General features: G+C 46.4%; 1 protein-coding gene across 1 annotated transcript; it reads right to left on the reverse strand.

The window, feature by feature from the left end:
* Positions 1–4,440: 4,440 nt before the first annotated feature.
* On the reverse strand, positions 4,441–19,761 carry STIP1 (stress induced phosphoprotein 1). The gene is made up of 14 exons (XM_007435070.4): positions 19,614–19,761; positions 15,805–16,014; positions 14,111–14,252; positions 13,080–13,221; positions 11,947–12,115; positions 11,210–11,336; positions 10,509–10,611; positions 9,703–9,823; positions 8,365–8,461; positions 7,778–7,902; positions 7,152–7,188; positions 6,500–6,603; positions 5,319–5,491; positions 4,441–4,908 (listed from the first exon to the last, which is right to left on the reverse strand). The coding sequence occupies exons 1-14, from the start codon at positions 19,620–19,622 to the stop codon at positions 4,836–4,838; spliced, it is 1,632 nt and encodes a 543-aa protein (XP_007435132.1). The 5' UTR covers positions 19,623–19,761; the 3' UTR covers positions 4,441–4,835.
* Between the last annotated feature and the right edge of the window lie 4,548 nt (positions 19,762–24,309).

Consider the following 24,309-nt stretch of genomic DNA (forward strand, 5'->3'; position numbering starts at 1 on the left):
GAGTGCCACAGACTAAATACACCTCCCTCATTCTAAATACCTTTTGTATACCTCCCCCAGCAGCTTCAAGGCAGCCTTTCTGCTCCATGAATCTTGTATTTGCTCAGTACTGGCCCACCAAACAGGACCCACCAAACAGAAACGTGTGTTTATCTCGCAAGATGGCGGCCACAGTAAATATATTTGCCGCAGCTGTGAGAGTCTAAAACAGTCTTGCCCCCGTGCTCGGCATCTTCGCCCTCTCCCCGCTCAGCAGCCTGCCAGATGCTTCTAAAGATTTGAAAGCAGCCCCCCTCCTTTGCTCACCCTCCCCCCTACAGAATTGGGCATCCGGAGGGTAAAGTGCTCCTGAACAGGGAGGTTCTGTAGAGGGAACTGGAGCAGACTGAAAAGGAGCCGCTGGTCCACGCTTCTGCCTCCCCAAAGGGCCCCTAGAAAACAGGCAAGGATGGTTCGCGTAAGGCAGTAAGGAACCCCTCCCTTCTTAAAACCCAGAAATGAAGTACTGTAATACAGGAAATCCTTTGTGCCTTTTTGAGTTTCCTAGGGAGCACCCCAAGTGGTTCAACGAAGGGAGCTTGTCTGGAAACCGTGAAGAGAAAGAACCCTCATTTTTTCAAAAGAGAAACCGTTTGTGCTAGAAAAGGAAAGAGAAGGGAAAAAAAAGTGAGTACGTACCTTCACTGCTTTGACCTCCACCTGAAGTTTTTCCAGACCCCCAGCCTGAATTTGCAAACAAGTCCCCCGGGGGATCCACCACTGGCCTTTTGTTCCGACACGCCTCTGCCGCAGGTCTTTCCCCAATTTAGGGCGTATTCTCCGCACCACCCCCTTGGCGACTTCCTCCCTGCTGCGTCTGTGACCCAGCGCACATTTGCAGCGCCAGAGGCTTTGAGTAAAGCATTGCAAAGCCCCCATCGAGTGCTGGGAGGGGCACGTTTCAAAGTTATGACTGTACTCTCCTTGTGGCAGATCTAAGCCAACGGTTGCTGCAGGCAGGTCGCACAGTAACTCCTGTCTTACAGACCTCTCAACACATCACCACCCACCTCCCCGACAGCGAAGGGGGGATTTATGCTTGCTATTTTCTGGCAAATGGGGAATGCCTGGTGCTTAAGTTACAAAGAAATGATTTTTTTTTTAAAAGAGACTGAACTGTGTGAATCCCAGTATTAGAAAGGGAAATTCTGGCTTTGAATATATTTCTCCATGACCCCCTTCTCTGCCTGTCATTCTGGAATACAGTCAAATTCCTGGTTGGATAAAGGAGGCAGTTGACCCAAGTACCAAAGACACCTTCACCAACCTCTCTTCTCTCTGCTTGTGAATTCACCATTTTGCTGCTTCGTACACCGTAAGATCTAGAAATTAGGTCTTTTTTTTTTTTTTTTGAGAAAAAAACACCATCTTTCCTGAGACACAAGTTCTTAGGAAATATCAACTTCTGAACTAGTTCACACATTTAAGAAAGAAGAAAAATAGTTCACTATTTTCACATCCGGTGGCAGCACCGATGCGCCTTTTGTTCTGAGTCGTCCCCAGCGCTTCTAGATGCTTTTCATCTAGATAATGTTTGACAGAAGGGTGGTGGAAGCCTGTAAGATTTTTTTGGGGGGGGGGGCATGTAGCAATAATGAAACACAACCCAGTTAGCTTTTGATGCAGAATAGGGGGCAAACGCTTAAAACCATTTCTCATCTTGAAAGTCACAACGCTATGCTCGAAAGGGCCAGGAAAAATCATGGTCAACGTTTCAGAGAGTCTTGGGGGCTGAATAAAATGGATAGGTCAAAGGATTTTTTAACTGCAGGTTATCTGTCCCCTAGAGTCGCAAGCCCAAAATAATCCCATCTAAAAATGTGGTCTTCTGGGTTACAGATTCGTGCAAATTGTGGTCATTTGAAGCTTGCCGTCCCTGTAACCTGGTTCCTGCAGGGTGGCTAGGGTTTGGGAGATCTGGGATAACAAAACAGCTTGGCATCTGCTACTTCCTTGCATCGTAACAGAAGTCCCTACTCACGTCTTGGAGGGGAAAGGGTACAAATTGGCACAATGGTTCTTCGTACGGGGTGCACTCCCCAGCTCGACTTCCTTCTTATGAAACACTAAGAAACATTTGCTTATTTACAAGCTCAGCTGACCCTGAGTTACTTGAATCTTTCAACTTTAGCCGGCATTGCTAGTTCACTCTACCAAAGATATGCAAAGATGGGCCACTTCAGCAAACTTCTCTTTACGCAGGTCAGCGTGTCTCAACTTTCTCAACTTCTTCACCCCTTTCAAACTGGGGCCCCAAGATTTGCACGAACGATATTCTAAAGCATCGGGAGGCTGGCCAAAGACAGCCTTCCACCCCCTCTTGCTGCGCCACTGGTAAGCAGGACTGTCTCCATCCACTTCCCTTTTCTTTGGAGGAAAGGGTCACACGGTTACAGCATGCCTGCTTGCAGGCACAGGATGGGTGGATCTTGGCCTTGCCTTCACCCACTGTTGCAACTGGAATTACTCTAGTTGAATATAACAGGGGGGCAGGGAGAAGTGCTGCAAAAAAGGGGCCGTGAGTGCTTCTGACGGAAGCGTCGCCAGACGTGGAGCATGAGAACCTTTGGGGGTTAAGATTGCCCCATTCAAATGTGTCAGTCACAGACAACTCACCCTTACCCTGGGCTCTTCTGAGTATTTTTATTATCTCTTTCTTTAAATGATTCACATGGTTGACCATTTCACGGCAATGGCTCTGGGCGGCGGACAAGTTTTAAAACCGACAATTAACGTTCCGGATAACTAATGTTCAAGGTTGCCGAAATCATTTCTGCTACAATGTAGAGCAATAAAAAGCCAATCCACCAGTCCCAAATATCTGGGGATAGTCAGGAAAGGCTAACTGGATTGGGGCTGCCTGTAGCGGTAGAGATTGCTGGAAATAAGATTTCACCGAGCCATTAAGTGGCAGAGATGCAACCTTATGACGCTTCTCATTTCTGGGGAACCGTTGCTGTGAACTGAATCAGAAGTTGCCCTTTTTGCTCAGCTTTCTTGCCGTCTTGTCGCCAGCTCAGCGGAGGAAGTGACACCCTCACTCTGAATGGGCTTTATGACAATGCCATGTCCTCACTCAGTATCAGGAAGGAGCAGAATGTAAATTCATCTTTACTCGTCTGGAGCTTGGGACAGAGATGGGGGGAAATGGCCAAGAACAGGAAAAAAAAATGCTGCTATGAGTTAAAGGAACAGAGAGTGGACTGTAACGTTCTGTTCCCCAAGGAAGGAGTAGGGCTTGGGTTCGGCAGGATTAAACGCCATTGCTCTCTCTTAGCATCTAACTGCCTGTTCTCAATTCAAGCCTGACATTAGCCATTGATTCTAAAGAGCAATGAGAAGGCTTGGGTTGGGGAGGGCTACAGCCTGCCAGCAAGACCTCCAGCCAGGAATAATCTGGTACATTAATATAAACTATTTCAGTCTACAGCCAAAAATTGGTCAGTGCAAATGAAATCAGCATGTATCAGCAGAATAGCAACGGTTGGAAACAAATAAGCCCCCAATTTATTATTTCCAACTGGCGAGAATCAAGTCCTTCTAGGAAAGGAGGCAACAGAAGGAAGAGGGAGGAAAAATGAACACCTTAAAAGACACAAAGTCTGATTTAAGGAGCCTGAAAATCAAACCATCTGCACCTGCAGCTTAAATTTAAAAAGGGTGAGAAATGTAGTTATTATGGAGGAACATAAAACACAAGACTTCCTGCAGCATGGAAGCCGCTGGCTGCAATTCCGCAGAAATGGAAGACGTTCTGGCGAGCGGATTGCACCAATTCGAAATGCTGATGCAACGTTTCCAGATTGCACACCCTGGCCCCAACACTTTTAGTCGTGCTCTGATGAAGTCTTAGGAAGACAATTAAAACATTCCTGTAGTCAGACAGGACAGATATACTTCAGTGTAATGCATTGGTTTTTGTTGAATGCAGATTAGCAAAAAGAAGGGAAAGGGGGGAGGGGGCAAAAAAAAAAAAAGTTAAGAAATCATGTAAAAAGCACAGATCGCAGACTCCAAACTCTGGATGCAGACTATCAGACAAGCAAAATCTGCAAACAAAATGGGGCTCTCTGAAGCGCTCCTCCATATGTTTCTTCCTTGGATGCCCAATCCTGAATAGCCAAAACCCGCTTTTCCTGAATGCTCCCCCAATTTTCCCCCCTCCAGACATGCGTCATTCTGTGGCCACCAAATGACCCCCTCCCTGGTTCTACCGCCCCCTCCCTAGCAGGACTTTGATCAAATTTATACTACCCGCAAAGCTTCTGCTTTTTCAAGCTGGTATAACAGACTGGCCCAAACTCCACTATCACAGCTTTGTTTGCCAGCTGAAGCATCGCCCTGTGAACAGACCGGTGGGAATCTCAGCTGAAAAGAGGCGACTCAAGAAGACAAGGCCACTAACTTTGCTCTTTTATTGGATGCGCAGGAGACCAAAAAAAACCGCAGCCTCGCAGCCGAACGAAACCGGGAAAATGAGTGACGAGGCTCCCCGTGCCACAGTTGCTGGCCAAGAGAATTAAAAACTGCAAGGGGAAGAGAGGGGAAGAAAAAGAGGGCAGCGACTCACAATTGGGGTAACTGAGACAGAGCAACGGGCCAGGACAATGGACAGGTCGATTTCCGGGTGCCGAGTAGGGTGGATGGTACGAGCACACGTGTGCAAGAGATGGACATCTGTCCCAACTGTACGAGTCTCTGCCTCTCGCAGAGGAGACGCCCCCTTGGACTGCTTTCATTGAGAAGTCCCGGCTGCCTTTTCAACAAGGGGGGGGTGGAGAAGAGAGTCAGAATCATCACCGAATGGCGATCAAGCCGACATCCATGAGCTTCTGGATTTTCTGAGCGATGACGGGGTTTTTCAAGTGTCTGGAGAAAGGAGAGCAAGGGAATGGGGTCATGACTCAGAATGGAAGGTCTGGAAAGAGAGGGTTCCATACCTTGCCTGGCTACACGCCAACGCTTTAGGAACTCCTTAACTGTTTGGAACACTTCAGAACTCAAAAGCTTAATCTAGAAGAGACTGTGCAATCCTATGGAAAGAAGCACGCTGGAACGGTATCATTTTAACAGCCTCTAGCTGAGTGTTTCTCAACCTTGGCCACTTGAAGATGGGTAGACGTCAACTGCCAGAATTCCCTAGCCAATTCTGGGAGTTGACGTCCACCCATCTTCAGGTGGCCAAGGCTGAGAAACACTGCTCTAGCTACATCCATTAGCAAGCAAGTTTGTGAAGACCATCTAACTGTTCCTCGCAGGCTTTCCCAGCCCTCACTCACTCGCTTAGCGCCTGTGGGTCTTTCTGCATCTGTTCCAGGATCAGCCGCATAGCTGGATCACTCATGATCTGCTGCACCTCAGGATCGGCCATGGCCCGGCGCTTCACATCCTCAGGGTTGTCGTTGCGATTGTACTGGGACATCAGGCAGCGCTGGTAGCCTTCCGCGGCTTCCTGTCGAATTGCATCCAGGAGAATGACTTAAGAGGACAGCTTCTTCCCACCCTGGAATCCTCGTCCGGTGCTAGTTTGAACCAGCAACATTCCCCAAATTCCCTAGCCGTTATCTATCGTTCCTTGCTGTAGCCACAACACGTTGGGGCACGTAAGCCCTTATCCCAGTGATGGCGAACCTATGACACACGTGTCAAAAGTGACATGCCATGACGTTCTGGGTGACACGCCAGCATTCACCAACACCCGACAACAACTATTCTCCCTGTTTGAGTTACCAAAGAAACTGAGTTTTACTCTGATTTCATTTTTGTAATTATTTGATATTTCTTTATATAATACATAGTACCACACAATTGGACTGTATTTTTTTTTTAAATAAATATGTAAATAATTGTTTCTCTTGTTGGGGGGTGGCATGTCAGCAAAGTCAAGTGAGGCATTTTCTGAATTTTTGACACGCCGAGCCCAAAAGGTTCGCCATCACTGACTTATCCCTTGGAACTACAGAGGGGTGCATAGCAAGGGGAGGGCATTTCCAGTGGCTCCAAACTACAAATCCCAGCATTCCTTATCATTGTTGGCTGCTCAGATTGTTGGGAATTGTAATTCAATAGCATCAGTTGGGACTTTTTTTTCTTTTTACATTCTCCCAGAATACAAAAATTCCCTTTGGGTCACCCCATGAAGCTGATAAGCAGCAACAGGACAAGAAGCATGAGGAGTAAATGGCTCAATGAAATCCTGAGTAATGCTGGCCGGCAGCCAAAGGAGAGGGAAGTTGTAAAGAAATACATAGAAAGCTGTTTGCATTTGGAAATTCCCCTTTCCTGAGATGGCATTCCATTAAGGCAATCTTGACTGAAAGGTCCTTTCTTCACAGTTGAGGGCGGGGCAGGCTGAAAGGGACAGGAAAGAGGAGGAAACTTCCCCCACCCCCACAATCACGCTATTCCTTGCCCCCCCCGCCCTTCCTCTCTCTCAGTGGCGTGCCTGACCGGGTCCCACCTTGCAATTTGAGTCCAACTCAAGCGCTTTCTGATAGACATCCATCGCCTTGGTGTAATCCTTCATCGCTTCCAAGGCCGCCGCTTTGCGCGTGTAGCCTTTGACTGCAAACCGAGAACAGACCGTCAGCTTCAGAACATGGGACAGCGTTCCCTCCTGTTTTTCCCTCTCTTAATTCAAGAGTCTTTTTAAAGGGAGGATGAGCCCCATGAATTCAACGAGGGGCACAAACCTCTCCCAACCACACCACTCAGCACAATACCAGCCTTGTTTGATCACCTATGGTTTTTAGCGAGGGCCCATCCAAAATAGAAAAGATGCTTTGTTTTAAGTCCCAAACAAGCAATCATGTTCTGGAAGTTCTGCTGAACCACACTAAACCGGATGTGATTCACCCAAAGCAAAACCTGGGAATTTTGCTGCTGTTATTGTTGAAGCAAAATCCAGAGGATGCTAAGGGATTTTATGGGCAAGTCAGACAAAACTGGTGTGTGCTGCCTCCTCTCTCGTCCTCTCATCAGTCCCTTCCCTTCTGCTGCCCTTCTGTCTGTGCCCACAGCAAAATCGTGATGTTCTGAATCTGGACCGACTTTCATGTTCTGCCATTCTCCACCGATCCCCAAAGTCGATCCGTTCAAATCCACCTACTTACTGAATGTGGGTTCTAAACGAATGCATTCCTCGCAATCCTGTGGAATGAAAAAGTTTTTTCAAGGTCATTTTCTCAGAAAAGTTCAGGACTTTCCCCTCCATCCAGCCATTCTTTAATCTTCCTAATTCGGCCAGGCTAGCCAACTCCTGAGGGTGTCCTGACTCTCTTTTTGGATTGTGTGGGAATGAGAGGTTCGGTAGAGGCCTCCCGTTGAGACTTAAGGATTTTAAAATCGAGATAGGCAACCAGAGGTGAAGTGGTGAACTAGACTCTGGATTGGACTGGATAAGCAGATGATCTGGTAAAGCGGGCTTCAGATTACAAGTGGAAGGAACGGCAAGGGCGAGAAGCGTTCCGTGCAAATTAGAAAAGCAAGATATCAAAGGAAAGAGTTCTAACATCTTCGGAGTTTTCTTGACATGCTAGTTTTCTACATGCAGAGATTACAAAAGAAAGCAAAGGAATAGCCGCGGCACCTCCCCAAACAACTCTGTAGCTACAAAATCGGGTGAAGGGATCGTGGGAAATGCACCCTTGTAGGGAAGTTTGTCTTCCAGAACTGGCCTCCCTTAATAAACTTGGGGAGCTCAGGGTTGCTGCAGGAGAAGGGGGCTTGAGGCACTCACCTTGAGTGCTAACTGGAACTCCAACAGCTTGGTGTAGCAGGCTGCTCTGTTGCTGTAAAGTTTGGCATCATTGGGATTACGTTTGATAGCTTCTGTGTAATGTTTCATGGCTTGTGGATAATCCCCTGCAGGAGAACAGATCATCATTGGGTGCATGGAGCCTCCAGATTCCTAGGCAGTATATCTTTGAATAAGGATGACTGGGGAAAAAATGGTGGGAGAAAGAGGAACTTTCTTGCAGTGTCTGGGGGCTTCCTAAGGAAGCAGGTTGACTGATGTGGAGAAACTGATTCGATTGGGGGCCTAATTCAGCCACGCTTTTCTCCAGGAATGAATTCCATAAGCCCATTCTTAACAATCCATCTTCCTGCAGTGTGGAGGGAAGTCAGATCTTGTTCAATTTTGACCCAGCCATGCATAATCTGCAGAACTGCATTTTTAAGCAAGTCCCTCACCGCTCACAAGAAAGGTCTAAGCGAGCATTTTTCCTTCAGGGGGCAAAATGGATTAAGTCCAGGAACCCTGTCCAAGGCCTTCTCATTGGGGCAGTGTGCAAACATCACACACACCAAATGCCACTCCCTCACCTTTCTGGAAGCATTCGTTGCCTTTGTTCTTCTCTTCCAAAGCCAGCTCAGGATTGATGTACGCCTCCCTTTCTTGTTCTTTTAAGATTTTCTCAGCCTGGGGAGAAAGGAAGTGTCAATGCTATCTACCCAAGAACAAGCTTTGGCACAAAGCAGCAGCTGATGAGAAAAACCTTCTTGGTGGAAACTCTAGAAACCAACGGCTTAGGAGGCAGACTAAGTTATCTGGCTTCAATACAGCTTGCTGGGTTTTGTCCTGATTTGTCTTGGGGGCGGGCAAGACTGTGCTGCCCCCAAGAGCAGTGTGTCTTAAACTTTTTTCTCTCAGGACCTCTTCCCGCTGCTAAAAATTACGGAGGGCCCCAAAAGAGCTTTGGTGTGTATGGGTGATATTTAGCAATATTTAACCTATTAAAATTGACGCATTCACTGCCGCTAGCACTTCTCACGATGATTTGATGGGATTTTCATACTGTATTATTTTTCAACATAGGCTGGCAAATAATTCTGGTTTCAAGGAACCTTGAGAGGGTCCCTTTAAGAAACATTGCTCTAGAGCAGTGTTCCTCAACCTTGCCAGCTTTAAGCCGTGTGGACTTCAACTCCCAGAATTCCCCAGCCAGCATGGCTTAAAGCTGGCAAGGTTGAGGAACACTGCTTTAGAGCACAGATGGAATGTTTAAGGCATTCCTCTTTTCTTTCTTGTTTAAGCCTGTTTTAGTAGTTCTATGATGGGCTGTGCCACCTCAAGAAGACAGGAAAAGAAACCCACTGATTTTGGCCAGAGAGGTTCCAGGGGGGTGACAAAAAAGGGCTTGCTCACCCCTGAGATAAAAGGATGGGGCAGCTCCTTCCCCACCACCGCCTTGGAAAGCCAGCCCAATTAGATGAGGCAGTGGTTTAATTCAGCAGCCTGATTCAGACACCATAAAAGCCACCAGCTTGGCTTAGAGCAGCATTTCTCAACCTTGGCAACTTGAAGATGTGTGGACTTCAACTCCCAGAATTCCCCAGCCAGCCTTCAAGTTGCCAAGGTTGAGAAACACTGGCTTAGTGTTTTCTGCAGCCAGCCATTGTAGCTGGTAAACCATGGTTTACAGCTTATCACTGCATAAACCTGCCAAATGTAGCTTCATAACAACCCAAGACTTAGTGCAGGGTGTGAACCCACCCAAAGCTAAGGAGTATCCTTTATTCCTACAAATATCAGCAGAGAAAAGAGCAAAAGGGGAGATGGAAGATCCTGGTGTGGTTGGAGAGTGTAAAAACAGGAGCAAAAGCCCAGCTTCGCCACCCAATCACCCGAGCTACAGAAGACTTTTGGAACGACATGCTTGCCTGTTGACACTTTTTCAACACGTCTGGAGTACGGTGCTCAGCCAGAGACTTGTTGTAAAACTGAATGGCTTCCTTGTACTTTTCTTCTTTGAAGTAGGAGTTCCCAATTCGGGCGTAAGCTCTAGAGGCAACAACGATCATCATCACCCACATATCTAGAACGAAGAGCTGAGAAGCCCCCGAGCAAGCGAAAATTCTTGGCCCACCTTCCCATGCGGTTTTGTTCTGAATGACGGGCCTGGAAGGCAGTGTGATGGATGGCAAATTCCATACTTGGGCGCTTGAATCACAGGATAATAAACGCACCTTTATGCACTCTATGGAGGAAGTGGTGCACTTCAGGGATGCTATCGGGGTGCTGGGCAATGGACAATAAAATTAATCCAAAGGTGTTAATCCAATAAAGGAAGAGAATGGAAAGAGACCTCCCTTGGCCTGAAAGAGCGGAGAACTATTATCCATCTGAGCAGAGCAAAAAAAGGTGATATTAACTTTCCTTACTGGGAAAGGCCACAGCTGAGCAGCAGAGAATATGCCCGGCTCCCAGAAGGTCCTCATCCCTGACAAGGTTATGGAACATCCTGTCCAGACATTGCCACGACTCATGAATAGGATGTCAGGCAGATTCTGATGTAATTCCTAAGCACACGCATCTCTTCCCCCCAAAATAGCAGCTTAGTGAATACTGATGCAAATCAAAACAACTGGGTTTGTAGCAAAGCTTGGCAAGCATTGAAATGTTCAAGAGGCAGGTGAAAAAACCTGATCGCTCCAAGGAAGCTCTCCCAGGAACCCTTGCCACCTACTTGGCAATCTGTCGATAATCTTCCCGGTTCTCACGCCCCACCTCGATGGCTTGCTCGCACAGTTCCCGGCACTTGTTGTAATCTCCTTTCTCAAAATGCACCGCTGAAAGGGGGGGAGGAGGAAAAAAAACGCACCCAAAGGCAGGTGTGAAACTGGGAGAACCATGTTTGCAATGAGGCTGGTTTGCAATGTCTGTCTTCCCTCCACTGGCTGGATGAGGCTGATGGGGTTTGGAATCCAACCCCTGGATGCTCACGCCATACCAATCCCTTGTTCTAACAAAACACCTCCTCACACTTATAAGATTACCTTTCAGGCACTCTTCGGGGTGAGGTGGATGGCTTAGGAAAAAATGGGGTTGGTCAGCGGTGGTATTCCATCATGTCCACCCACAGGAGGCCTGCCTGGGGCCTTCTTTTTGGGGCCCAGTGAGTATTTTGTCCAGATTATCCTCCGAAGAATAGATATACCCAGAAATAGAAAATCCAGATTTTTCTATTTCAATCCTTTCTGGGTTTGTCTCTATTATTTTCTAGGTTTCAAGAGTCTTAAATGAGTGTTATGAAAACAGGGACTGCTATTGTTTAATTGTGCCCAATATCTCTCAAGGAACACGGTGGAATTTCCTGCTTTAGCTTCATCTCTGTTGTGCCATTTTAAAACTGCCAGCTTGGCTCCCCCTCTCTTCTGCCCGCCTCACCTGCTTGATTAGTAATATAAGTCATGTTGGTTGGATCCAAATCCTTTGCTTTGTTGTAATGCCCCAAGGCTGTCTCGAAGTCTTTCTTCTTATAGGCCTCATTCCCCAACTCCTTCTCCTTCAGAGCCTGAAAGTCAGCAGATGCATCTTGCTTAAGAATATTCTACACTTGGTTGCCAGGAAATTCAACACAAATGGTTGGTCCAAGTAAGGAATGTTAACTTTCCTGGCTGGCCGCCCACTATTTGGGAATCAGGACTGAGTTATCTGAAAGATACCTTGGCACTTAGGAACTCGCTCCAGGATTTAAGATCAGCAGATATGACTACAAATAAGTTCTAAGTGGCCACCAGCTACAAAGTTTGCCCTGTGGTGATGTTTCTAATTCATCTGGATTTTTGGCTGGTCCTTCCTTCCTTCCTTCCTTCCTTCCTTCCTTCCTTCCTTCCTTCCTTCCTTCCTTCCTTCCTTCCTTCCTTCCTTCCTCCCTCCCTCCCTCCCTCCCTCCCTCCCTCCCTTCATTTGTTCATTCATCCATCCATCCAAATCTGCCAGAGACTCTTGGTGATTTACATTCTAAAACTCAACTGCCATAAATAATGTTCAGAGGTTACAGAAGGTGTAGCTGAGAGCATTTGCAGTGGACAAGGTTGCTTCCTTCTGACTGACCAATGAAATCCATCACAGCCTCCATCTGCAGGGCCTGTGGTCTCCACACCAAGGCCAGAGGCCAATACCTGCTTCTTGTTTTCTGGCAGATCTTCCTCCATGGGTTCTGCCTTGGGCTCTTTCTTGGGGGGTGGAGGAGGCGGGGGAGACATGGCTTCATCCTCGTCATCGGCACTGGCTAAGTCGACTCCGAGGAGCACTCCAAGAGTTGTCATCACCCGGGGGTCCTTCAGTTTTCTGTTACACAGCAGGGGGACAAGCGGGTGAGAAGCCCAACCTGAACACTTCAGAACCAGCTCCTGATTTTGCCAGATAAACAAGGTCCCCCTGAACATGTTTTTGGTAGGCTGACCTAGTGCACAAAACCAAGGTTTAACCATGGTTTACTGAATAGGCAAATACTAGCTAGGTTGATACAAGGAATTCGTTTATAAATCATGTATGTGCATGCTCAACCAGAAGCCAAGATATTATGGTGTGGGGCAATTTCCAATTAACCCTACACTTCCAAAAGGTTCCAAACTCTCCAACAGTTTGACTGGGCACCAGACCTAAGAGGCAGATCAGACCAACAAATAAACTCCACAGAAGAGTCAAAACTACATTTATTTATATAGGTTATAACAATGTTTCTCAACCATGGCAGCTTTCACAAGTGTGGACTTCACCTCCTAGAATTCCCCAGCCAGCAACTCCACACCTCTGAAAGCTGCCAAGGTTGAGAAACACTGGGCTATAGTAGCATAATCTTGCAAGTCTGATTTTGCTTCTCTTTCTCTTTTACAATCACAGGCATTAAGGAAGCGACTGTCTGAAACGTCTGGGCACACGTTCTGCGTATGTTGGACTTCATCTCTAATTTCCTTCTCATCTCTTTGGTGAGCATTCTCCCCCCTCAAGGCCATCCTCCTTACTCTCTACATTGAGCCTGTCACGATAAGCCACGCGGTAACTTCTTTAGTTTTGGCTTAGCACAAATTGGTGAGCCCAGCCAATAGCGACAGGTTCTGCAAAACTACCGTTCATGAAACGATGCCTTTGCGTGACGCACGGTCCGAGTTGCTGCGTGAAAGCACAAAGACCCTGAGCGATTGCAGACAGATTCCTGGGCTAGGGGACTCAGGCTCTGATTGAGAAAGGGGCTACTTTGGCTGTGGGAATCAGGACCCCCTCTCTCTCCTCCTGCAAAACCAACACTCACGTTCCCAGCTCCGATGGCTTGTTGCGGAGTTGTTCAATCAGCTCTCTGTAACTTGGATCGCTGAGCAAGTTTCTGGTGCGCGGGTCACTCTCCAGCTTCTGGTAGAGATTAGGCATGTTGAAAGGGTTCATGAGATTCCGCTCTGAAAGAGGACAGGGGGAGAAGGGAGAAAGGAATGAGCATCCTTAGTAGGAACCTGTTGGAAGAATGCCTCAGGCAAGGCTGCGAACGTCCTGCCATTTTCAGTTGAGCTTCTCACCCATCTGGGAGGAAACCCAAGTTTGCTGGAAACAGGTGGCCCCAAATTGGCAATGTCAAGCCCTGAGGTTGTGACTAAGATGATCAATAAGGGTCAAGGATATGCAAGATATGCCCTTCTTTAGCCAGCATCATGATAGGATCAGGCACCACTCTATGACCCTCTAAATATGGGGAGGAATAAATGATTCAAGATCTTATCAGCAGAACCCAAAGGCAGATTACGTCTCCAAGCCTCCCCCAAAGAAATCCTTTTCGTTTGCCTGAACTCCAAGGTTTCTCTCTATAGCTCCTATCGTATTTCCTCTTCCCTGCCTCCCAACACAAGATGCCGGATTTGCTGAGAACTAGACGTAGCTGCTAATCAACAGCCATGCTTTCTTCTACACAGAATCATTGTGTGGAAAGGAGCTATCCGTTATCCCTTCCCTTGGGGGAGAACGTTAGACAAGTGAGGTGATAACCTATCCAAGTCCTCCTTAAAAAGAGCTCCGTGCTTTATAGTGATTTTTGAACTCCACGTGGCCATGATACACATCCATTTTTTATTCAATCCAAGCTGCTTTACATAGACCTCACCCAGTTTTAGGAGTGGGGCCTCTGACATGCCAAAGGTCAATGTACCCCTTCATCATGGAAAGGTTACACACCCCTTGTTTGGATTCCCACTCCTGCTTTTAAAAGAGACAGCCCATTTATATTCCTTATTGCTGCAATTGAAATGTAACATTAGCATAAGCCAGAGAGAGACAGCCAGATCCAGCTCTCCTCACCTGCCAGCCTGGACTCCATATTTTGCAGTCCTTCCTTCAACTGTGCGTTGCCAGGCTCGTGTTTCAGCCCTTCCGCGTACGTCTTCTTTGCTTCTTCAAACCGGTTCAGGAATTCCAAGGCAGCTGCTTTTCGGGAATAGCCCTGCAAAAAGCACGAACAGATCAGAGGAGGCAGGAGACTCGTCCACAGAGAAACCAGAGACTCCAACACTGGATTTCTCCAAAATTGCAGGAGTCACTTGTCCAGATGGCTAGGACCCGAATAAGGACAGGCAGCTTTTGTTCTTCTGACCCACTATAAGAACCGCGGGACTCAGTTCTCAACGAAAGCAACTCTCATTGAAACCAAAGCAGGCTCAAAGAAAAGTTCATTTATTGGGAAGTAGTGAATGGCTCTAGAACATTGCTGGAACTGAGTCACGCGCATGCCAAAACTTAGTTTTACCCCATTCCCATTTCACTCCCCCTCCTTCTGTCTTTGAATCTCTCTTGCGGATGTGGAAGATACCCTCTGGTTCTCACGTAGGTACGATCTGGGACACTCCTGAGAGCCAGATAATAGTCCATCTGCACCTAACGGTTAACCTCCCAGCCTTCCCTCCCTTCCTCCCCATCGCTGTAATGGCAGAAATGAAGCAAGCAAGCTAGCAGGGCAATTGACTGATTGTGAGGATTCTGACACCCACACGCTGACTTTTTGAAATATTTTTCAGCCTCTAAGAGATACCCGAGGAGGAAGGAACAAAACGGTTGGCCTATTTTGAGCGGTGCTCAAGGTGCTAAGCATTTTTTTCTTTTTTGCAGGTGGCGGGCAGCAAAAATAAGGCTGCCGGAGTTACCCATCTGAGGGGCTGGCAAATGTTACAGTCCAAGGACTGGTTGGGTCTTTAGCATGACCAAGCTCCTGAGTCAGTCTGCTATTCTTCCTAGAAGAAGACGACCCCAAGCCTCAACTGTTTCACCAACAGGAACCAAAAAGACTTGCCATTTCTTTTATAATACTCCCGTATAGATTTTAATTATAAGATGAGACGTCAGAAAGAAACATGTGTTTATAATTATAAATAAATATAGAATTTCCAAGCAACCACGCAGCAAAGCTTCTGCCAAAAGGGGAAGAAAGCTGCAGAGTCAGAGGGTGATTAGACAACAGTTTTCCAGGATTTTGACAAGCGCATAAAAACAGCAAAGGACTGGACCCAAGACCTCTTGCACAAAAAGCTTTCTACAATGAGCTAACCCCAAAACATCCGTGTACACAGGCCAGAGGAAATCATGCCACATCTGAATTTGCAGCAGCCACAGATTGAGGTGCATGGAAGATTTAACCGCAAAATGTCCTGTACGCCTTTCCTCCCATCATCTGAGGTCCTCTGATGGATCAGCAGAGAGCCCTCGACAGTCCATCCAATTCTTGGATCGATGGCACATCCCGTTCAATCACGGAAAGAAAGAGGGGAGCAGCTCTGAAGCTGCCCAGAAGAACTTGTATACCGGGGATCACATCTTAAATGCATCAGCAAGTTCAGCCAGTGGCTGCTTGTTCAATAAATCGTGGCCAAGCAAACTATGGTTTGCGGGAACCCAGTCAAATTTTTGGCACCTGCCTTCAGGATCACGAGGAGGAACTAGCCATCCTCTACCCTAGCAACAAATGAGGATGTTCCAAAAGCTACTGGCAACCTTCTTCTCACCTTGCCCCATTCCGGCTTCAGCTCTATGGTTTTACAAGCATCTTCTAGGGCCTTCAGATACTCTCCTTTTTTGGCATAAGCAGCAGACCGATTGCTGTAGAGCACATGGTTAGCAGAGTCCAATTTCATGGCCTCCGAGTAGTGCTTGATTGCTTCTGCAGTGTTGCCAGAGCTGAGGGCCTTGTTACCTTTCTCTTTCAGTTCATTCACCTGAAGAGAGGAGAGCAAAAAAAAAAAAAAAAGTTAAACACGGATAGCTTCCCCATCTCCCAAAGGTTAAGAATGTAAGAGCAGAGGTGAGCTTGGATCGAGCCAAATGTTCACATTCAAGGCACCCAACGGCCACCAAGACACATTCAAGAAGCAGGGACAGGAAAGTGATGGTCCTCTTCCACAACTGTTGCCAGTTGTAAACTTTGGGCGAGATATTTTGCTGCACGCTGGACCTGCTTCTCCCTTCAGTACAAACTTCCTAGCAGCCTTGTGCAGGAAATTTAAGATGCTGGAAACTGTCAGTTTTATGATACCTATGCCTGAAATTGCAAGACAGTAGGATCCACATGAAATAAACCAACATCTTAATATCTATACATCAGTGTTTCTCAACCTTGGCCACTTGAAGATGTATGGACTTCAACTCTCATGCTGGCTGGGGAATTCTGGGAGTTGAAGTCCACACATCTTCAAGTGGCCAACGTTGAGAAACACTGCCATACTGTATAGCACCTGTAAGTCTTTAATGGTCACAGCACACATGTAACACTGAGTTAAAGTTTATTATGGCCAGAAACCAGCACAGCATACACATATGTGTGAGGAAGGAGCATGTAAATAATTGTAAATCAATTAATAAAAATATACTTAGTTATGAGCATTCCTTGATTACAAACATAGGGGCCAAGACTGAGAGTGATTAGGGTTAGATGACACTCAAACTGGGGACCGAGGCTCCTTAAGCCATTAAACAGAATTTGTATTATGAAATGGCCCAAGGACGCATCCTAGGCTCCACATCTGGAATGAAAAAACCCTGTAGCCCTTCAGATGGTGTTAAATTATCACTCCTTGTACCACTATAGTCACATTCACTTCTTCCCTCTAGGAAGAGAGCCAGGGAGACTGAGGGGCCAACTTGCACCCAGGTATCAGTTTTTCCTCCATCACCCATTCATGGAAACCAAAGGAAGCTAAGCTGAGGCCGCAGCATCTGCAGTCTACATGTATTTGCAGCCTACAAACTGTGGCATAAGTCACAGGACAAGGTCCCTACTACATCCCAGTTCTCCCCAGAAGAAACAGCAAGCTAGAGGTAGCATCCTCTGAGTCACAGCTCCATTCAGATAGGGACCAGCAGCTGAAATTACAGATGCCAAGAATAACCACCCTTTTCAGCAGTGACAAATGTCGCTGAGGCTCTCTCTCTAAGAATTCTGGGTGCTCTCTATCTTTGCACTGTAGCTATACAGGAAAACAAGATCCCCCCCCCCCCCCCCCCCCAGGAACTGAGGAAGGGCAAAATGATACAAGCTGGTCCAGGGTCAGATGCCTTCTCTCAAAGATGCCCATCACCCTGGCACATTTGGGATGAAGGCAGGCAGGAAAAAGAGCCCAAAGCCCCAGTGATGCAGCTGGAGTCCAGCCAGGTTGCTATGGTATAAACCTTGACACAATGACGCCCACCCATCTGCCTGACAGGCCTGTTCTGTTTTTCCTTTTTCTGCTTGGAAGTCAGAGCTCACCAGGCAATTGCTTCCTCTGTTCAGTTTCACACCAAGGCAAAAATGCAATTTGTATGGTGGCAGGAAAGTTTTAATTGGTGGTAGGAAGTCAGATAGGGGGCCAGCTTTGAGTCATGCTTGACCCAAAAAGGAGATGACACGTTTTGTGTGCCAAAGGTTCCAGGTTCACATGTTTAGCAAAGGGCCTTCTTCAATAGAGAATTTAGAGGAATCACTGCTGAAAAGAGCAACCTGCTGTTTTAAATTAGCCTGGTTCACACACCGTGTGCTGAGTCACAGTTTAATAATAATTTACCGAATAAATCACACCTGGATTTGCACCATACATGAAATCATAAACCAGGATGCAAAAATTATAATGATTTGATTTGTGTCATTTGCTAAGCCAAAGCGGAGCTAAACTTAGCCAGATGTGCAAACCTACCCTCGATCACAGGACAGCTTAATCAAGGTCTCTGCAGAGACTGGAAATAGCTCCCCAGGGTAGGGGGTCTTCACAAACACAACCTGGAGAGGTCAGAGGCTGAACATGCAATGCAGCCTTTTGCACCCCAAACATCTGAATACACCCTGATCCTTTATTCAGGAGAGTTCGATAGCAAAGTCTTTCTCAACTGATGCTGAACATGCACGTTGAGGTTGGCCCCTCTCTTCGTAAACAACTTAGCTTTGAAGAGCTGAAAGGCTTTGCTGAGCTCTGTTCGAGCACCCTCCGCTGCTTTGCTGGAGATGCAGCATTTATATTCAAAGCACCTTCCTTCCCCAATGGCACTAGCCCATAATCTGCCTTTACACATCAGAATAGCTGGGCTCAATCAGCATGCTCAAACCAACCAAGCCACATTATGGCTGAACCAACGTGTGAATGTTGACACGTCCCAGAAAACTGCTTCTGATACGATCAATGTTCCTAAAGCATTCCATTTATCTAGAAGCACAGGAGAGTGCCTACAAGGAAGGCAGATCCCAGAACAGGCAGCCGCTCTCCAGAAGATGCCAAAGTCTGAGCAAACCCGTCCACTTCGACTGAAATGTCCCCAAGGCACAATCAATCTTCCTCACACGGTTGGTCTCAGTCCAGAAGCCACAAAATCACAGGTCAACACTCCCCCCCATCAGTGGCAGAGGGACACCCTTTCACATACACCTCTTCTGGGCAAGCTGCCCCAGCCAGGTATCCTGGACTTGCAGCTCCCCTCAGTCTGAGTACATGGTGGCTGGGGATGATGGGAGCTGTCGCCCAGTCTACAAAAGCATGGGTCTGAGGGTGCCTCACTTCAACACTGGGCTGAACATGTGGTTGCCAGGCTCTTATAGGCACAAATCAAGAAGGAAGTTCAAAACCGATTATTATAAACTTTAACCCGGACAGGGTTTCTGCCGAGGAACGATTTCAAGAGGGCGCACCCACACATCTCTGCGCCCCCTAACCCTGCAGCAGAACCCTTACTAAACCGGGATCGTCCCAGGAAGCCAGCGGGGATGGAGGCCACGGCCTCTGCCACCGGCCAGGCTGGAGAAGGCCAGCCCCGCCGGCCTGTGAGCGAGGAGAACTTCAACCCCTCATGCCCGTTACAGTGGACAGCTGGGTGGCCATGTGAGCTGGGGATGATAGGTACGCCCGTTACTTTGGACAAGGCGGGTAGGCCGTGCTGGCTGGGGATGATGGGAACCAAACCCTTCCAAGTGCACCACGTTGGAGAGCGCTGGCCCCCTCCCGCGACTTCCCATGATGCACTGCAAGCTCACCCTTACTTTCCTCGAGGCTGCCCCCCACTCAGCCTTTGACCCCCTCCCTCTCCCCCTCCCTCCCCATAATGCTTTGCACACATGTAGCCCTCCTCCCTCAGCAGCTTAGATCCTCGGGACAAGCCTCCCCCACTTCCCATGATCCTCTGAACCCGCAGGCCCATTTAGACGTGCTCTCCCTCCGGGGGAGGGCAACGTGCTTTTCCCAGAATCCTTTGCGGAAGGTACAGGACCATCTCCCCCCAAGACCCCCCTCCGCATTGACCTCCACCTTCCCGTGAGCCCTTGCGTCTAGAAAGCAGCCCTTCCCCTCTCTCCCACCTTCTCCATGGCGCCGGGCAAATCTCAGTGCCGCCACCGCCTCCTCTACTTAAGCTTTTCCCGTCTCGCTCTCCTTCTCCTTCCTGCGCCCGCCTTTCCCTATTTCCCACCCCGCCTTCTGGAACCTGCTAGAATGCTCCCGCCCCACCCCCGCGCCCTGATTGGTTCCCGCCCGCTTCGCGCCTTCCGAAGGACTCGTCGGTGGGAGAAAAGAGGGTGGACTTTAATCCCTCCTCCCCTCTCCGCCTTCTCAATCTCCCTGCGGGCACGTCCCCCACGACGCGCGGATTGGCTATTCATAGCCGTGCTCCCTCAGTCATTGGTCCGCGTCGTTTGACAGGCTTGTAGAAAAGGGGGCGGGGTTTTGCGAGAGTCCGCGCTGGGCTTCTATTGGGATGAAATCCTAACGTCATCAGAGCCTCTGACCAATAGCTAGACGGCTTGGTTTTTTTTTTTTGGTCTCCTTCGTTCGATGATTCTCATTGGCTTTCCGGATTTCTCCGTGTGGAGCCGCTTTAAATGGCTTGAAAGTAGTGACGTCATATCCATTCTGAGTTTTTTCTCTTTCATTTGGAGAGCCGGAAGTGGGTTTTTTTGTCTCTTAACTTTTGGGAGTTACGTTTTATGTGGTCCTGACATGTTTTTCTCCATGTTTTTGATTTTTTTCCCAGTACCTTTTCCCAGAAACTCTTCCTTAGAGTTTTTTTTTAATTGGATATGTAAGTTTGCATTTCTCAAAGTACATTCCTACATGGTATATGTGTGGGTAATATCACAAAATATGTAACAATGTCATCAGGAGTAGCTGCGGGGTTTCATTGCATTTTTTAAAAAAAGCCTTAAAATCTAACGCTTATCTGGCCTTTCTCAAACTACTCTCCTCCAGAGGGTTGGACTACAACTCCCATACCCCCCAACCAGTTCTGGTAGCTGCTGGGATTATGGAAAGTGAAGTCCACCACTTCTGGATGGCGACCTGCTTGGGAAAGCCACTGTAGGCTTTTGAGGAGCGTGTCCTGATTCTTCCAGTGAGAATACAGGACACAGGGATTCTCGAATTTCTACCCTGATTTAATGCCCTGGTTATACCCTGATGTCATACTCTTATTATACCCTGATTTAATGCTCTGATTATACCTTGATTTAATACCCATTAATTTATATCCTGATTTAATGTCCTGATTTAATAACCCGATTTAATATCCTGATTTAATATCCTTATTTATTTTTATTTATATATCAAATTTGTCACCGCCCATCTTGTTGAACGACTGGGTGGTTTACAAAACAATATCCTGATTTCATACCCTGATTATACCCTGATTTAATACCCTGATTTCATACTCTGATTATACCCTGATTTAATAACCTGATTTCATGCTGTGATTAGACCCTGATCATACCCTGATTTAATATCCTGATTTCATACTGTGATTATACCCTGATTATACCCTGATTTCATACCCTGATTTCATACTCTGATTATACCGTGATTTAATATCCTGATTCCATGCTCTGATTATACCCTGTTTATACCCTGATTTAATATCCTGATTTCATACTCTGATTATACCTGATTTAATAACCTGATTTCATACTGTGATTATACCCTCATTATACCCTGATTTATTACTCGTCATTTTCATATGACTCTGCTTTGATAGAATCCTAGCGTTGGAAGGGACTTTGGCGGCCTTCTAGTCCAACCCCCTGCCCTTGCACCATCCCAGGGATCCTCACACCATCCCAGGCAAATGACTGTCTAACCTTTTCTTGAAAACCTCCGGTGAAGGAGCCCCCACAACTTCCCTATTCGTCAGATCCAGCATCGCTGCGGCATTTCATTCCTTTGTTAATTTTTCACATATCTATCCCCCTGCAATCCAAAGACTCTCAGCGGCTTGCGTAGGTTATAAAACTGATAAGACATCCGTGGTATAAAACTCCATAAAAATGATTAAAAAAACACCCGCCAAACATAAAAATACCAACAATATAAAATAGACATTAAAGATGGTGTGATAAAATTTGGGGAAAAGCTTCTCCGTCTTGAAAAGCAATTGAAATGTCAGCAAGGGGGGGCCCACCTGATCTCACCCGGGAGGCTGTTGCCCCACTTCAGGGGTGCCCCTGAAAAGCAGGCCTTCTCATGTCAGCCCTCCGAACCTCATGAAAATGTGAGATCGATAACACTTTCTCCCTATTATATATCTAATTATGTCTATTTGGGCTACCTTTTCATTTAGAAGTGGCAGACAAATCTGAGACCAAGGATCCCACCTTTTATACTGCCGAATCAGGCTATTTGTCCAGTTAATCCAAAGGGACTTGCTACGACAAACAGCAGCTCTCCCAAATTTCCAAGAGAGAAAATACGTTTTCCATTTTTTTGCTCCCTTATTCTTTTTGAAACAAGAACTGCCATCTGGACGTCTGGACTCAAAATGTGTTCTTTACCACCGAAAACTGAAACCTTCAGTGATGTTCCTCTCGGTGAGCACGTTTAGTTTTTGACTTAATAACAAGCCCATTAAAAAAAAAAAATGCAGTTTTCCATTTTTAGAAAGGGAACTACCTTATTCCACACTACGTGGAGCTATATTCTGTTTTGAGATGCTTGAATGTGAAAAAGAGCAGAGTTTTTTGGATTGTAGAGTGGGAAATGCGTCTTGAGCCGTGTAAGGCAGTTCATACTGTAGCGTCAAACATGCAGAAGATCAGACTGTAGGAGGGGTTAAGGCTGGGTTGTTAATCTCATAACTGTGCTTTTAATTTGCACACTTCATTGGCCCCCTCTGACAATTTGCATGCTTAATTGGGTTCCCAAGGCTTGGGATATGTAAATGGGTTCTAATGTCTAGTAAAATAATTTAGTAGGAAATAAACCTTCATCAGCATCGCTTCAGATTGACACTGCTTCTCTGAGGATGGATGTCTTAAGGCAGGGATGACAAGCCTGCCATTCTCCAGATATGAATAGACTACAACTCCCACTAGCCTGGTCAATCATAAGGGAGGCTGGGAGATGTAGTTCAACCATAACTGGAGGGCTACAGACTCCCCACTCCTGATTTAAGTCATGTAAACTGGATTATATTTTGACATACTTTCATAATTCTATCTCGATTTATTTGAAAATAAATTTAAATACAGGGAATAAATTTAAGTACAGGGAAATTCTCTCCTCCGTTTCATGCTTGTGTGTCTGCAAATTTCTTGGAAAGCTGCCTCACCTCTGAGTAAAAGTGTGCATAATGTTGTCTTGCACAGAGTATCAATATCTTTTTGTTTTGAAAAAAAGCATGCCAGCTTCGGTTTTCTATAATAAGTGAATTGTTCGGAGTCATACAAGATTTATTCAAACTGGAAAAGAACATGGATTATATTCTCCTTCTTTGTTAATCTACAAGTGATTCTGCTTAAATCAGTGTTTTTCAGCCTTGGAAACTTGAAGATGTGTGGACTTCAACTCCCAGAATTCCCCAGCTAATATACTGGGATGTATTCTGGGAGTTGAAGTCCACTCATCTTAAAGTTGGCAAGTTTGGAAAACACTGGCTTAGATCCATCCAGAATTATTACAGTAAAGCATCAAAGCATTACTTTGACTCTGTTTGCACCTGCATTGTGGGAATCCAGCCACAATGAATGTAGTTCATTCCAAAATAAAACTAACTAAATCAAACTATAGTTTGCTTAACTATAGCCTGGCATGTTATGGATGCAGGTCAGACATTGAGGGGTGCCCTAGGAAGTAGGCATAGGTGAAATAAAAATTAAAAAGGGGGGAGCTAAAGATGATCTAGGCAAAAAAACCCACTAACCCATAAATTTAGGATTAATGCTGAGGGAATGGGTGGCATACAAATTTAATAATAAATAAAAATAAAAAAATAACTTGGCTGAGGATGAACCTTGTCAATTAATGTCGAAAGGCTGGAAAAACGACAGGGAGCTGAAAAAGAAGAGTGCTTTAAATTAACCTACCTTTTATTTCCAAATGTCTTTTGAATGTTATTTCAGAATAGCACCCTGCAGCTTATTTGGGGGGGATCGGGGGGCTAGAATTTCAACTCACCGTTGGCTAGGTTGACACTGCTCTGGGCAGCGTGTACAGGGAAAGCAGCAAGATCAGTTTCTCAGCTATAATTACCAGCTTGGCACAACTTCTTAAACACCCTTCCTAAAATTAGCTGTTGGTCACACTGCCAACAGACAAAGGGAAACTAAGCCCATCAGGGAACAGGCAATTGTATCTCTCTTCTTTCAAAAAATTATTTCACAACAGGACAGATGAACTGGGGGTTGCTCTATGATCTTCTATTACAGTGTTTCTCAACCTTGGCTGCTTTAAGATGGGTGGACTTCAACTCCCAGAATTCCCCAGCCAGCCATGCTGGCTGGGGAATTCTGGGAGTTGAAGTCCACCCATCTTAAAGTTCTTAAAATTCTGGGAGTTGAAGTTCACCCATCTTAAAGTGGTTGAGAAACACTGTTCTATCCTTCTGCAGAATTTAGACCCCTTTGCTTACTTTTCAGATTGAAAATTAAACCCTGGCATTGCAAAATAATGAGTTAATTCCTTGAAAAGTTTCCCATATGAGCCTGGACTGTAACTCCTCTGATCCTCGATTATTGGAAATGCTAACTGGGACTGATGGAATTGGGGAACCTGGAAAACACTGAATCTATTGTA

Source organism: Python bivittatus, unplaced genomic scaffold (assembly GCF_059951505.1).
Source record: "Python bivittatus isolate LINGU-HERP-01145 unplaced genomic scaffold, Pbiv_v1 ctg000180_np1212, whole genome shotgun sequence".
In the NCBI taxonomy this organism is placed as follows: domain Eukaryota; kingdom Metazoa; phylum Chordata; class Lepidosauria; order Squamata; family Pythonidae; genus Python; species Python bivittatus.

Excerpts from the sequence above, each read along its gene's own strand:
- STIP1 (XM_007435070.4), bottom strand. Across the intron at positions 13,222-14,110 it reads TATGGAGTCCAGGCTGGCAG|AGCGGAATCTCATGAACCCT; the intron begins GTGAGGAGAGCT and ends GTCCTCTTTCAG. Across the intron at positions 9,824-10,508 it reads GATTATCGACAGATTGCCAA|AGCTTACGCCCGAATTGGGA; the intron begins GTAGGTGGCAAG and ends TGTTGCCTCTAG.